Here is a 13,500-nt window from a genome sequence, read left to right on the forward strand (position 1 = left end):
ACCCTTTTCACTTTTCTTTACTCTTTTTCGTGAGACTTACCACTACCCAGTATCTATTTCTTTGTTTGTTTACTAGAATGTGATGTTTTGTTCTGCTCACTGCCATTTGCAGGACCTAGAACGGCATGTGACACATAAAGCACCTGATAGGTACTAGGTATTGGATCAGTGGGCAGTGATCAACAATGAGTCTGAATAGGAAACAAACTTATGGTTACCAAAGGGAAAAGGTGGGGAGAGAGATAAATTAGCAGTTTGGGATTAGCTGATACACACTACTATATATAAAATAGATAAACAACAAGAATCTACTGTGTAGCATATTCAAAACCTTATAATAAACCATAATGGAAAAGAATATATATATGTATATTATATACATAAAACTAAATCACTTTGCTGCATACCTGAACCCAGCACAACATTGTAAGTTAACTATCCTTCCAAAGAAAATGAGTCTGAATACCCGTCAAAGTGGGCAGCAGTCTTTGGTGGCATAGAGATCCGAGGGGCATCAGGAGACTCTGGACTGAGGCATCTAGAGCTCCTTACCTCCATCTGGCTCAGTCATTAAACAAGCAATGGTGAGTGCCTACCCCATACTGGATATCTCTGGTTGAAGAAGGCGTATCTCTTTTTCAGATGACCCTAAGAATGCCAAGGGAGGTGTGAGGTCATTAACCTTTAATTTCTCAGAGAAGGTCCATCATGTGAGCTGACCTGAGCTTTCCATGAAATCGCTTTGCTACTCCCATCACCCAGTGAAGGTTCTGAGTTGGGGGACCAGCCCGTTTTCTGATGCGATGGGAATTGATCTCCCCACAGATACTGATCCCAATCTCCCTGTACGTGTCCATTGAGCTGGTGAAGCTCGGGCAAGTCTTCTTCCTGCACAACGACCTTGACCTGTATGATGAAGAGACCCATTTGTCCATTCAGTGTCGAGCCCTCAACATCACCGAGGACTTGGGCCAGATCCAGTACATCTTCTCTGACAAGACGGGGACGCTGACCGAGAACAAGATGGTGTTCAGGCGTTGTACCATCATGGGCCACGAGTATTCTCACCAAGAAAATGGTACGAGGGATTCCAGGGGCTCCCACCCCTCTTCTAAAGGAATTGCCCCTGCTCTCCTGAGAGAATGGTGATAAAAACCATTATCCTGGCTCCCAGCAGAGGCTGGGAGTAGCTTCCTGCATCCCTGTGGCTTCCTTGTCACAGATCAATGCTGTTCTTATCACTTGTAAACTTTCATTTGTTCACAAAGGCTATCAGTGATCTCCTGTGTGGTAGCCCTCCAGTCAGTTGATCTTTGTCCTTGGTTGATCTTTGTCTGGTGCCATTTACACACAGGATTTTTATCTGTCAGGAATGCACTGGGGAAATGTCCAAATTATGTGCCAGTCATGCAGCCAAAGTTTAAGAATTTCTCAGGTCCCCTTACCCGACAGGACAGGCCCAGGTGTAGGCACATGGTGAGATGTGATACATCCAGGAAATGCCCTCCATGCTAACTGATCTCTTAGATTTTCACTGATGCAAAGCTTTGCCTTAGGGGATGTGGCTATAAAATGCCTGGAATGTCATCTTGCATAGACTGAAGGTGGCCGACAGAGCTGACTGATCCCCTCAGCTCCCTCCCCCGACAACACACACACACACACACACACACACACACTTCCTAACTAGAAGAAACTCACAAGAGCAGCATTCATTCTTTTGAGTGGGAGGGATGGAGAAAGAGAAAAGAGGGGATATTATAGGCTGTCCAATCCCCTTTGCCACAGTGGTAACCATTTACATGGAGCTTCTAATCTCTTCTTAATAATAATACAGCTACCACTACCAGTCCTTAGAGTATGCTAATCACTTTTATATCACTATATCATTAAGTCTTCAAAACAACCCTGTGAGTTAGGTACTTTTCTATAACCCCTAATTGAGGAAAGAGAGGCACGGGTTATGTGAAGCTCAAAGTCACATAGCTAGGAGGTAGGAGAGCCAGGATTTGAACCTGTGCAACTTAGTCGCACCCCTCTTTCACCAGCCAGGGTAGCCAGCTGCCTACTCTTAGCTCCACCCCCGAAGTCTGGCATCTCCCCAACCATGATATGGCCGAGGTATGACTGGCGCAATAATGGGGTTCCTTTCCTGCAGCTAAGCGACTAGAGACCCCCAAGGAGCTGGACTCAGACAGTGAAGAGTGGACCCAATACCAGTGCTTGTCCTTCCCAGCCCGAAGGGACCAGGGACCAGCAACAGTAAGGGGCCAAGGAGGGTCCCAGCCTCTGAGGAGGAGCCAGAGTGCCCGGGCACGCATCCAGGGCCACTTGCGACAAAGGTCCACGGGGCGCTGTGAAATCTCACAGCCCCCTGTGGCCTTCAGCAGCTCCATAGTAAGTCCCTGCCTTTTCCTCTTTGAATTGCTAGTGGCCCATCTCGGGGAGAGAAGGGGGAGGGCTCTGGGGTATGAAAGAGAAAAGGGTGTATAAACCCTGACGAGCTCTCAGAATGGCAGCTCTTGGTCTTGTATGTAATCTACACAGGTTTTTTGGGGCATGTACGATTCTTGTTAGTTTCAAATGTTCAATGTTTAGAAATTGGGAGATTTCTAAATGGAATTGAAAAAAGTCTCCCCACTAAGCCAGCATTTCCTTGTGGCAGTAAGTGGTTTGAATGAAGAAGTCGGTGCTCCTGAGCCTGGGCGTGCCGTCCTCAGTTCATCACGGTCCCTCACCCCCTCTCTCTTTATCCTCATCCCTGAGCTGAGGCCCAGCAGCATGTTCATTATGCATTTGTTCCAAAATACAGTTAAGAGGAAAAAGAAATATCTGACATGTCCATGTTTCTATAAAGTGGAAAAACAAAAGATGAGCCTGTAAGGCTTAGGTTTCAAGAAAAATGGGAGAATGTATTTATTGTGATAAAGAGTCTTAAATTGTTATGAAGCAAAGAACATCTCTGTCAAATTTACTCAGTCCACCTCACTCCCTTAGGCTAACTGCCAGGCCCCTAGGATGTTCGACTTTGCAACTTTGGGGCTTTCTGCGTCTGGTCCCTCACGTTTGATCCATTGGGATAGTTACCACTAGACGTCCAGGCAGCAGGTGAAGAAACTGAGTTCTTTCCCCAAGATGACACAGCATGCCCAAAAAGTCAAAGCCAGAACCAGGGCCTCTGACTCCTGTCTCATCCCACTTTCCTCTGCACCAGGCTCTTCCTCTGGGGAACACATCATCCAGAGTCTTCTGCACTTACAGAAAAGGCCTCAGGGAGCCCCAGGTATCTTGAACAAGACACACATACAGAGGGACTGAAAGTGCTATTATCCCATTATTAGAACATTAGATTTTCAAAATGATCATTTTGGTGAATTTCCTTCCAGTCTTTTATTTCCCCCACTAATACACACACACACACACATGTGCACACACACAAACTACATATTTTAACATTTTTGCAGTCATAGTACACATAAATTATAGCTGCTGGGTTTTTTTAATCTGACATGGTATCAAGAGCCTTTTCCACATTGCTCCCTAGTATTCATTACCCAGGACATTGCTACCTAGTATTCATTACCCAGGACATTGCTCCCTAGTATTCATTACCCAGGACATTGCTACCTAGTATTCATTACCCAGGACATTGCTACCTAGTATTCATTACCCAGGACATTGCTACCTAGTATTCATTACCCAGGACATTGCTACCTAGTATTCATTACCCAGGACATTGCTCCCTAGTATTCATTACCCAGGACATTGCTCCCTAATATTCATTACCCAGGACTGTTTTCTGACTGTGACAAGAAATGCTGTGAGTCTGTATGTTCCGGGTTGTTGTTTATCTAACTTTAAGTAAGTACAAAGTTAACTGTCTTATGTTATTATCATGCACAGCAATGCAATAGTAGCAAGGAGAAAACAGTAACAGTGTGTTAAGACATATGATGCTTATAAACCTACAAGAAGAATGATCCATTGATGCCTTTGGGAAGATTTTGGTTTTTATTTTTCTTTTTGATTTTCCCAAATCAAGTAACAACAAGACATGCATATTGTCAAGTCTTTCCTTCTTTAATTTAATTCTGTCCCTTCTGAATGGAATGCCCTTCCCCTCAGCTCTTTACCTAAATATTTGGACAATGAATTCAGTGAATTCTCATTGGGCACAAGTAGTAAGTCTTGCACTACTGGTGTCTTTTGGCATCTTCCAGTTCTAGATACCATGGGCATCCCGTGTGTCTGAGAATGTCTCCCCCGGGACACGGGGGAAAAAAGGAAGCTTTCCTGTGTAGATCTCATTTGGATACACAGATTCATTGCCCAGCCTGACAAATCTCAGCAGCCCAGAAAAATTGCAGCCCTGAGTCAGTCAGTATAACTTTTATTCGGGGCCCTTAGCTGATGGTCAGTGAAAGGGACACGTTAACTTATGAGCTGTCTCCAGATCCTGGATGTCATCGTTCTGCCCCGGCTGGCACATTCCAAGTCCAGTTCTAACTAAATGCATTGAGGAACAATAAGGAAATTGACACATAGAGTAAGACCCAACTCTTGTTGCCTGGGCAGGAGAGGATGGTGATGTGTTCTCTTTATGAGCTGCTAAATATGCTGTTCTACAAGTCAGGCTGAAAATCTGGGGTCAGTGGGACAATAGCATCCTGGCTATTTGTTAGGGAGGCACTGTGGCTTTAGGGTGGGGTAATATTCTTAGGAAAGTGGTGAGTTCTGAGCCAGCATTTAATAGTCCTGGCAGAGGGAAAATGAAATGCCTTTTCCCCCCTGGTCTGTAAGCAGCCAAGATTGGAGTAGAGTCTTTGTTTAGACATGCCACTTGGAAAAATGTTTTTGAGTCATCAGACCAAAGACTATTTTCCTAATCATAAAGTTTGCATCAGGGCCGTTTAGGCTCCAGACCCCACCACCTCTCCCTTCTGTGGGCACGACCCCTCCCACCTGTCTAGAAAGAACGCAGTAGAGGGAAGTAAAGGCGGTGTCTTTGGCCCTCTGCCTCCTTTCTTGAAACTTGGTCTTCCTTTCATTCTTGGGAAGATATTTGTGCCATACGTAGAGTCTGCTCTGGGTTGACAGGGACAGGCCGCATGCACAAACTCCCACGGCAAGGTTAGGTAAGAGTCCTGATTTAACTAGTCAAGCACGCAAAATCTTTTAGTAAGTGATGTGACCACACGGGGCAAGAAATGGATGAAGCCTGTCTCAGCTTTGCTTCCCTTAGCTCCCAGGGTCCCAAATGGGGGCACACAGCTGTGGTGACCCTTTTCACAGAACTGGGTCTTACAAGATCTGGGATACTTCTTTCTTTTTTTCTTTTTTTTTTTTTTAATTGAAATATAGTTGATTTACAATGTTGTATTAGTTTGTGGTGCATAGCAAAGTGATTCAGATAGATAGATAGATAGATAGATAGATAGATAGATAGATAGATAGATAGATAGATAGAGACATATTCTTTTTCATATACTTTTCCATTATGGCTAGTTACAGGATATTGAATACAGTTCCCTGTGCTATACAGTAGGACCTTGTTGTTTATCTATTTTATGTATAGTAGTTTCTATCTGCTAATCTCAAACTCCTAACTTATCCCTACCCACCCCCTTTCCCTTTGGTAACCATAAGTTTGTCTTCTATGTCCATGAGTCTGTTTCTGTTTCATAAATAAGTTCATTTGTGTCATATTTTAGATCCACATATAAGTGATATCATGTGGTATTTATCTTTCTCTGTCAGACTTACTTCACTTAGTATGATAATCTCAAGGTTCATCCATGTTGCTGCAAATGGCATTATTTCATTCTTTTTAATGGCTGAGTTAGACACACACACACACACACACACACACACACACACATACACCTTCTTTATCCATTCATCTGTTGATGGGCATTTAGGTTACTTCCATGTCTTGGCTATTGTAAATAGTGCTGCTGTGAACATTGGGGTGAATATATCTTTTTGAATTAGAGTTTTCTCCGGATATATGCCCAGGAGTGAGATTGCTGGATCATATGGCAACTCTATTTTTAGTTTTTTAAGGAGCCTCCACACTGTTTTCCATAGTGGTTGCACCAATTTGCATTCCCACCGACAGTGTAAGAGGGTTCCCTTTTCTCCACACCCTCTCCAGCATTTGTTATTTGTAGACTTTTGATGATGGCCATTCTGACCAGTGTGAGGTGATACCTCATTATAGTTGTGATTTGCATTTTTCTAATAAGTAGCAATGTTGAGAATTTTTTCATGTGCCTATTGGCCATCTGTATGTCTTCTTTGGAGAAATGTCTATTTAGGTCTTCTGCCCATTTTTAGATTGGGTTGTTTGTTTTTTTGTTGTTGAGTTGTATGAGCTATTTGTATATTTTGGAAATTAAGCTCCTGTTGGTCACATCATTTGCAAATATTTTTTCCCAGTCCGTAGGTTGTCTTTTCATTTTGTTTATGGTTTCCTTTGCTGTGGGAAAGCTTATAAGTTTGATTAGGTCCCATTTGTTTATTTTTGCTTTTATTTCTTTTGCCTTGGGAGACTGACTTAAGAAAACATTGGTATGATTTATGTCATAATATATTCTCTTCTAGGAGTTTTATGGTGTCGTGTCTTATATTTAAGTCTTTAAGGCATTTTGAGTTTATTTTTTGTGTATGGTTTGAAGGTGTGTTCTAACTTCATTGATTTACCTTTACATTTACAGCTTTCCCAACACCACTTGCTGAAGAGACTGTCTTTTCTCCATTGTATATTCTTGCCTCCTTTGTCAAAGATTAATTGGCCATAGGTGTGTGGGTTTATTTCTGGGCTCTCTATACTGTTGCATTGATCCATATGTCTGTTATTGTGTCAGTATCATGTTGTTTTGATTACAGTAGCTTTGTAGTATTGTCTGAAGTCTGGGAGGGTTATGCCTCCAGTTTTGCTGTTTTTTCCCAGAATTGCTTTGGCAATTCTGGGTCTTTTGTGGCTCCATACAAATTTTAGGATTCTTTGTTCTAGTTCTGTGAAAAATGTCATGGGTAATTTGATAGGGATCACATTAAATCTATAGATTGTTTTGAGTAGTATGGCCATTTTAACAATATTAATTCTTCAAATCCAAGAACATGGAATATCTTTCCATTTCTTTGTATCATCTTCAATTTCCTTTATCATTGCTTAATAGTTCTCAGCAGATAAGTCTTTCAGCTCCTTGGTCAGGTTTATTCCTAAGTTTGGTTTTGGTTTTGGGTTTTTTTGATGCAATTTTAAAAGGAATTGTTTTTTTACTTTCCCTTTCTGATATTTCATTGTTAGTGTAAAGAAATGCAACAGATTTCTATACGTTAAACTTGTATCCTGCTACCTTGTTGAATTCATTTATCAGTTTTAGTAGTTTTTGTGTGGAGTCTTTAGGGTTTTCTATGTATAATATCATGTAATCTGCATATAAGGACAATTTTACCTCTTCCCTTCCAGATTGGATATCTTTTATTTTTCTTGTCTGATTGCTGTGGCTAGGACTCCCAATACTATGTTGAATAGAAGTGGTGAGAGTGGGCCTCCTTGTCTCATTCCAGATTTTAGCAGGAAGGCTTTCTCTGTTGAGTATTATGTTGGCTGTGGGTTTGTCATAAATAGATTTTATTATGCTGAGATATGATCCTGCTATACCCAGTTTTGTAAGGGTTTTTATCATGAATGGATGTTGTGGGAAACTCTCTTCTTGCTAGGCCACTGGGTTTTTTTCCTTGGGGCTCCTGTCCCATTTGGGAAAAGCTTACCTTAATAATCCACATGCTTCTATTTAAGCAAATATTTACTAATATTGAGCTCTCCCCATTCTTGAACCAAACTCAATATCATCAAGGCCACAACCTCATCAAGGGCAAAAACATGACTGCCCTAAATAATACTTCAGCCTTCAGCTCCCCAGCAACTGGGAAAGTTTGTTTCCACAATAGCTATACAACCACGTGGCTAAGTATTCAAAAGGAACCAAAGGGCAAATGAAGAGAGTAAGCCTCCCTCCCTCCTCTATTCCCCACCACCTCAGAGACAACCATTATTTGTATATTCCTGTGTCTTTGCCAGAGGTGCTGTATCTATATAGAAGCAGGCAAGTGGGGAGTACACATAAACACATTCTTTCCCACAAACAGGAGCATAGCATACACACTGTTTTGGACTTTGGACTTTTTTTTAACCTAATGAATCTTGGGGAATATTTCATATATGTAGACAAACTGACAGATATTCAATGGAGAGCCGTTCATCCCATTTTTAATGGCTGTTAGAATTTGTTGGATGGTCGAGCCATCACATGTTTATACGTGTATATAAGTTTTTCTATGGTATTCTTAGAGCATAACTGCTAAATTGAGATTGTGTGCATTTTTTAAATTTGGATTGATACTTCTCAAGTGGTTGTACGAGTTCAGACACTCACCAAAGCAAATAGAAGGGTCTGCTTCCTCCCCTTCTTCCAAGTCTTTGTATTCTCAGTGTCTACATTTCTTTAGAATAGCCTTTCATTTATTGTCGGTCAGTCAACAAATACTAAATAATATGGCAAGTACTCTTCTAGACACTAGGGATATAAAGTCTAAAGGGGCATTGTTCCTGATTTCAGGCGCTTACAGCCCAGTAAAGGGGCAAGAACCCCAGTGCCTACAGGACACTGCTCTCAGTGCTGGGGTGTGTGGGTGCAGAGGTGCTATAGGAGCCCAGAAGAGGTGCACCTACATCAAACTAGGCATCAGGGGGCTTCCTGGAAGGGTTAGCATCAGAGCTGAATTTGAGACAAAATTTTAAAGGTTAACCAGAGCAAAGAGAAGAGACCATCTAGCGGGGAGAGTGCAGGTTGTTTTAGGGGAGACATTCTGCACAAGCAAATGGAGACTTGGGGTTCCAAGGAATGGCTGGAATAAGAGGCACAGGTCGGAGAGAGGTGAAGGAGGAGATGGAGGCATGGGAGGAACCAAGCCTCAGAGTTTGCTTCCAGGCCTACGCACCAGGGTTCCTGTTCATTTCCACCACTGGCTCTGTGGGTTCCCATAGCAACAATCTGCTGCACCCAATTAGTGATAGTCACCAATATGACCATGAGTGAGCCGTCACTAAAACTGAGAGGAGAGTAATGGAATGGAGCTTGGCCTTCTTCTCCCAGCCTTCAATGCAGAACACTCCTCAGTCAGAGAGGAAGTGGGAGTGATAGGGCAGCCCTATAGCCTAGAGCCTTGCTACTCAAACTCATCCTCTGACCCCCAGCAGGAGCACCACTTGGGAGCCTGTAGAAATGCAGATGCTCAGACCCCACTCCAGACCTGCTGCATCAGCATATGCATTTAAATAAGACACCCAGCTGATTTGTGTATATGTTAGAGTTTGGGAAGTGCTGGCATCGTGTTTAAGGGTTTGGGTTTTGGCATCAGCAGAACTGGATTCAAGACCCAGCTTTTTAATTGATTTTGGGACCTTAGACAAGTTACTTATCTTCAGTGAGCCTCATTTGCCTCATAACTAAAATGGGAGAATGATAATAGCTATTTTGATGCTGTTATAATGATTACATGATGTACATGGAAGCACTTACCAAAGCCCCTGACTTTGCTATAAGTTGTCAACAGATATAATCTGATGATAATAAGAGGATCCTTGAGTGTGTGGTGTGAGGTCAGAGATCACCTTCCCCAAAGAGGGTTTATCTGAGCTTCGGGTGTTCTGCAATAGAAAGAATCCAACCAGTTGGGTGCCCAGCTGCCACAAAGCTCTAATCTGAGCAACTGGTAGCCCCACAAATGTATATTTCTTTTCCTTCAGAGAAGTAGACTAGCCAAAGGGCCCGGAGGGGGTTGGGGGCACTGCTTTCTCTATAATCGTCCTACATGCCAAGTTCCTAAATGTTAATGAACCGGACAGCAAACCAATGGGCTGTGGACAAAGGGAACCACGAAGAAGCTTGCCCTGCAGAAACAAGTCTGCGTGCCTGGATAAAGCTTCCCTGACATCTGTCGCTGACACCTGCAGGCTGGGCCTGCTGCCAATGCCAGAGAGAAGCAGGCCCTTTGCAGAACTTTTTTTTTTAGTGCATTGCTATATGATTGGGTGAAAATATACTAAATAAGAGTTTTAACAAAGAGCCCCCATGGGTTAATCAGTGGTGAGGTAGCATGGCGTCCTAGATAGGAGTCAGGCAACAAAGGTTTGAGTGAGTGCCTACAGGCTGCCAGGCACCGGGGACACATCACAGTCTCTGCCCTCATGGCACTTAGAGACTAGAGAGTAATGGACATGCAATACATAACCGTTAAATCATTTTAACTGTGTCACCGTTTGGAAATACATAATGCATAGCTTGGAGCAAAGCAGTGTGCTGTCAGAGGCCGGAGTCAGGTGGTGTGAAAACTGTCCTAGTTCTGACCCTGATTCAATGTGCGATCTTGGGGAGTTCACTACCCTCCTCCCTGGCACTCAGTTTTAGCATCAGGAAAATAGGGGATTTGGCTTTGACCTCCAAGCTTGTTCCCAAGTCTGGGTATTTTTGGTAAGGGTTGAAAGCATCCCATTCATGTACCCCTGCCAAAAAAAAAAAAATGAAATCTACTTTCTGATAAAGATCCCCATAATCCCCTTTATAATCTCATGGACTCCCTGCTGAGCCCTAAGGATTAGATATATAAGCCCATCAGTTGTATTTGGGATCCCAGACACTAAAGATGCCAACTGTCAGCAAGTATCAAAGGCCACTTCCTTCTCGTGGGAGATCTTGCCTGGCATGGAGGTTAAAGAGCATGAATTCTAGAGTCGGACTCTCTTGAATCAACTTGCTGTGAGACCTTGGGCAAGACACCTAATCTCCCTGGGCAGCAATTTCCTCGTTTGAAGTACAGAGGTAACTGGGAGAATAATAGTACTCAATCGATAGTGTGCCGTGGGGATGCAGTGAGATAGTGGATGTACCCAGAACATAAGAAACCTCCACGAAATGGAACTGTCATTACTATTATCAGAAATTGGCTCAGAGCTCTGTGAGTGATGTTGGTAAACCGGATGGACCCTGGAATCTGGTTAGAGGAGTTTGCACGGGAGCATTAATGAGGGAACATAGCTACTTTACCACGACCACAGAAAGGAAGACCCTAGGCTCGCAATCAAGGGGTCTGACATCAATTCTGGCTTTACAATGACTCCTTGGGTGACACTGGTCAAGTCAGACATCTCTCTGGGTTGCAGTTAAGTTGGGGCTAGTTTCATCTCAACTTGGGACTCTGAGAACCCAGTGAGATCACATAACTGACATCGTTGGAAAGGTAGGATTAGCTCCATCACGGTGCGTTGCTGCTATGACAACTGCACTCAGAGGCAGAGAGGATGGATGGTTCCTGCTCCTTCCTAAGCTTTCTGAAAATAGGGTCACTGCACGGGATGGATGGCCCACCATTACTTATTACAGGGCAACGAAAGGAAATGCAGACTTGACGCGGTTTTACTCGCACTCTTCCTATTAATAAAAAGGCTTGTCCTCTTAAGATGGTATAAGCAAGTTGGAAGTGTAGGTGTTGGCTCTGGGAAAGCCCTCCAAATGACGGTCAGAACTCTTTACAGTGTGAGCTCCACCCGCAGTCCACTTCCCCGATCAAGCTGTGCTGTTGCAAAACCCGACTCTCATCCCTCCAGCCATCCAGCACCTCCGCGTCAGTCTGGGTTTCCTCCCCTGTGGCCCTCGCCTGTGCCAGCAGTCCCAGGGAGGTTAGAGTCTGACTTCTGGAGTCACTGCAGTTGGTAGTCACAGAAGACACAGTCCGAGGGCTCTTTCCCCACAGGATGTTTTTCATCTCAACTTGGGTTCTTGTTTGTAAAACTTGCTAGCTTGTTGGCCATCAGTCTTCACTCTGCACAAATCAGTCAAGATTCCCTCAGTCCATCATTTCCAATCATTGACTCTCTTCTGAACTTTAATTGACCTGCGAACTCTGAACATTGATAGAAATGGCTTTATGTGGAAACTTCTTTGCAGAATGGCTTTTGTCATATCTATGAAGAGCTAGTGTTTATTGAACTTCTGCTTCAAACAAAGCAATCCTTGGAGTTCCAGAAGATACAACTTCATGGAAAAGGCAGTCTCTGTCTTTCAGGCTCTTGGTTTATCTCTAGAGAGATTAAACATGGACATAAGAAAACTGAATTTAAAATATAGGTCAATATGTAGTGAATTCTAGAGGGATGGTGGAAGTGGCAACTTCTACAAAGATGTGGAAAAACTGGAAATCCATGAGTCAGATCCAGCCCACAGGTTTTTTAAAAAAGAAAAGAAAAAAAAACACAAAAAACAGTTCTCACATCATCTCTACTTTATCTTGAAAAATCCAGAGATTTGGCAAAATGTACCAGCCCTGGAGCATGTTAGTAGCAGAGCAGTCGCCCCCTTTTAGATGGGATGGGACTTGCCAGGTCTCACAGGCCCCCATCCCATAGTGTCCTCATCTGTACCTTGGCCAGCTTCCCTCACCCGCCTCACCCTGACTCCGGTGCACATTCTGCATTCAGGAGCCTGCTACTGTGGCTCAGGAGACAGAGAACTCACTGTGGGCTGGATCAGATCTCATGGACCCGTGGAGTTTCCATGGTTATTGAAGTCTAGGTAGGATTTGGGTAGACAGGAGAGGACTTCAAACAGGCTGTGATCAGAGGCATAGGAGGGGAGGATACCCCCAGGAGGCAGCAAACAGACCACCCGGCCTAGCTGAGGGTCCACAATGCAGAGTGGTGGGAATCAGGAGTGGAAATGCAAATGGGAAAGAATTTAGATGCCAGACTGAATTGATCGTGTTTACAATGAAGACCTCCTGGAAGTTTTTCAAGCTCAAGAATACCTTGAGGGAACTAGTATTTTAGGAGGACGACTGCGTGATGCATATGAAGGGGTTGAGAGAAGAGAGGAGAAAGGCAGCCACCTCACTGTAGAGGCTGAAGCAGAAAGCCAAGCTGGAGGGCTAGAGGGTCTGCGCTTGGCTGGAAACATCAGGAATGAGGGGTAAATGGCGGGGACACTCTGTGGGGAAAGAACTACCAGAGCCTATAACTGATGGACATGTGGGGTTGAGGGAAAGGGAGGAACCAAATCACACTCTACAATGACCAGGCCCAGGGGAGGGGGAGACGTGCTGGATTCAGGATGCAGGCGGGTACTGTTTCAGCCTCTCCCAGGCATGAAAGAATCTGCCGGAGGGGGCTTTCCTCCCCAGTCCCTTCAGGAAAGACTCTGACCCGGGCCTTTCTCTCCCAGGAAAAAGACGTGACTCCAGATAAAAACCTCCTGACCAAGGTACGAGATGCAGCCCTGTGGCTGGAGACCCTGTCAGACAGCAGACCTGCCAAGCCTTCCCTCTCCACCACCTCCTCCACTGCTGACTTCTTCCTGGCCTTGACCATCTGCAACTCCGTCACGGTCTCCACGACCGCAGAGCCCCGTCAGAGGGTAAGGACCGCTGATGGTAAGGGTG

At 44.1% G+C, this 13,500-nt stretch overlaps 1 protein-coding gene across 1 annotated transcript in view; it reads left to right on the top strand.

The window, feature by feature from the left end:
• The window catches only part of ATP10B (ATPase phospholipid transporting 10B (putative)), a 116,531-nt gene that overhangs the window by 53,007 nt on the left and 50,024 nt on the right, over positions 1–13,500 (top strand). The window contains exons 8-10 of the mRNA XM_036845539.1: positions 826–1,078; positions 2,159–2,397; positions 13,284–13,475. Coding sequence (XP_036701434.1) covers positions 826–1,078; positions 2,159–2,397; positions 13,284–13,475 — 684 coding nt within the window. The remainder of the gene's footprint in view (positions 1–825; positions 1,079–2,158; positions 2,398–13,283; positions 13,476–13,500) is intronic.

Source organism: Balaenoptera musculus, chromosome 3 (assembly GCF_009873245.2).
Source record: "Balaenoptera musculus isolate JJ_BM4_2016_0621 chromosome 3, mBalMus1.pri.v3, whole genome shotgun sequence".
NCBI classification, from domain to species: Eukaryota; Metazoa; Chordata; class Mammalia; order Artiodactyla; family Balaenopteridae; genus Balaenoptera; species Balaenoptera musculus.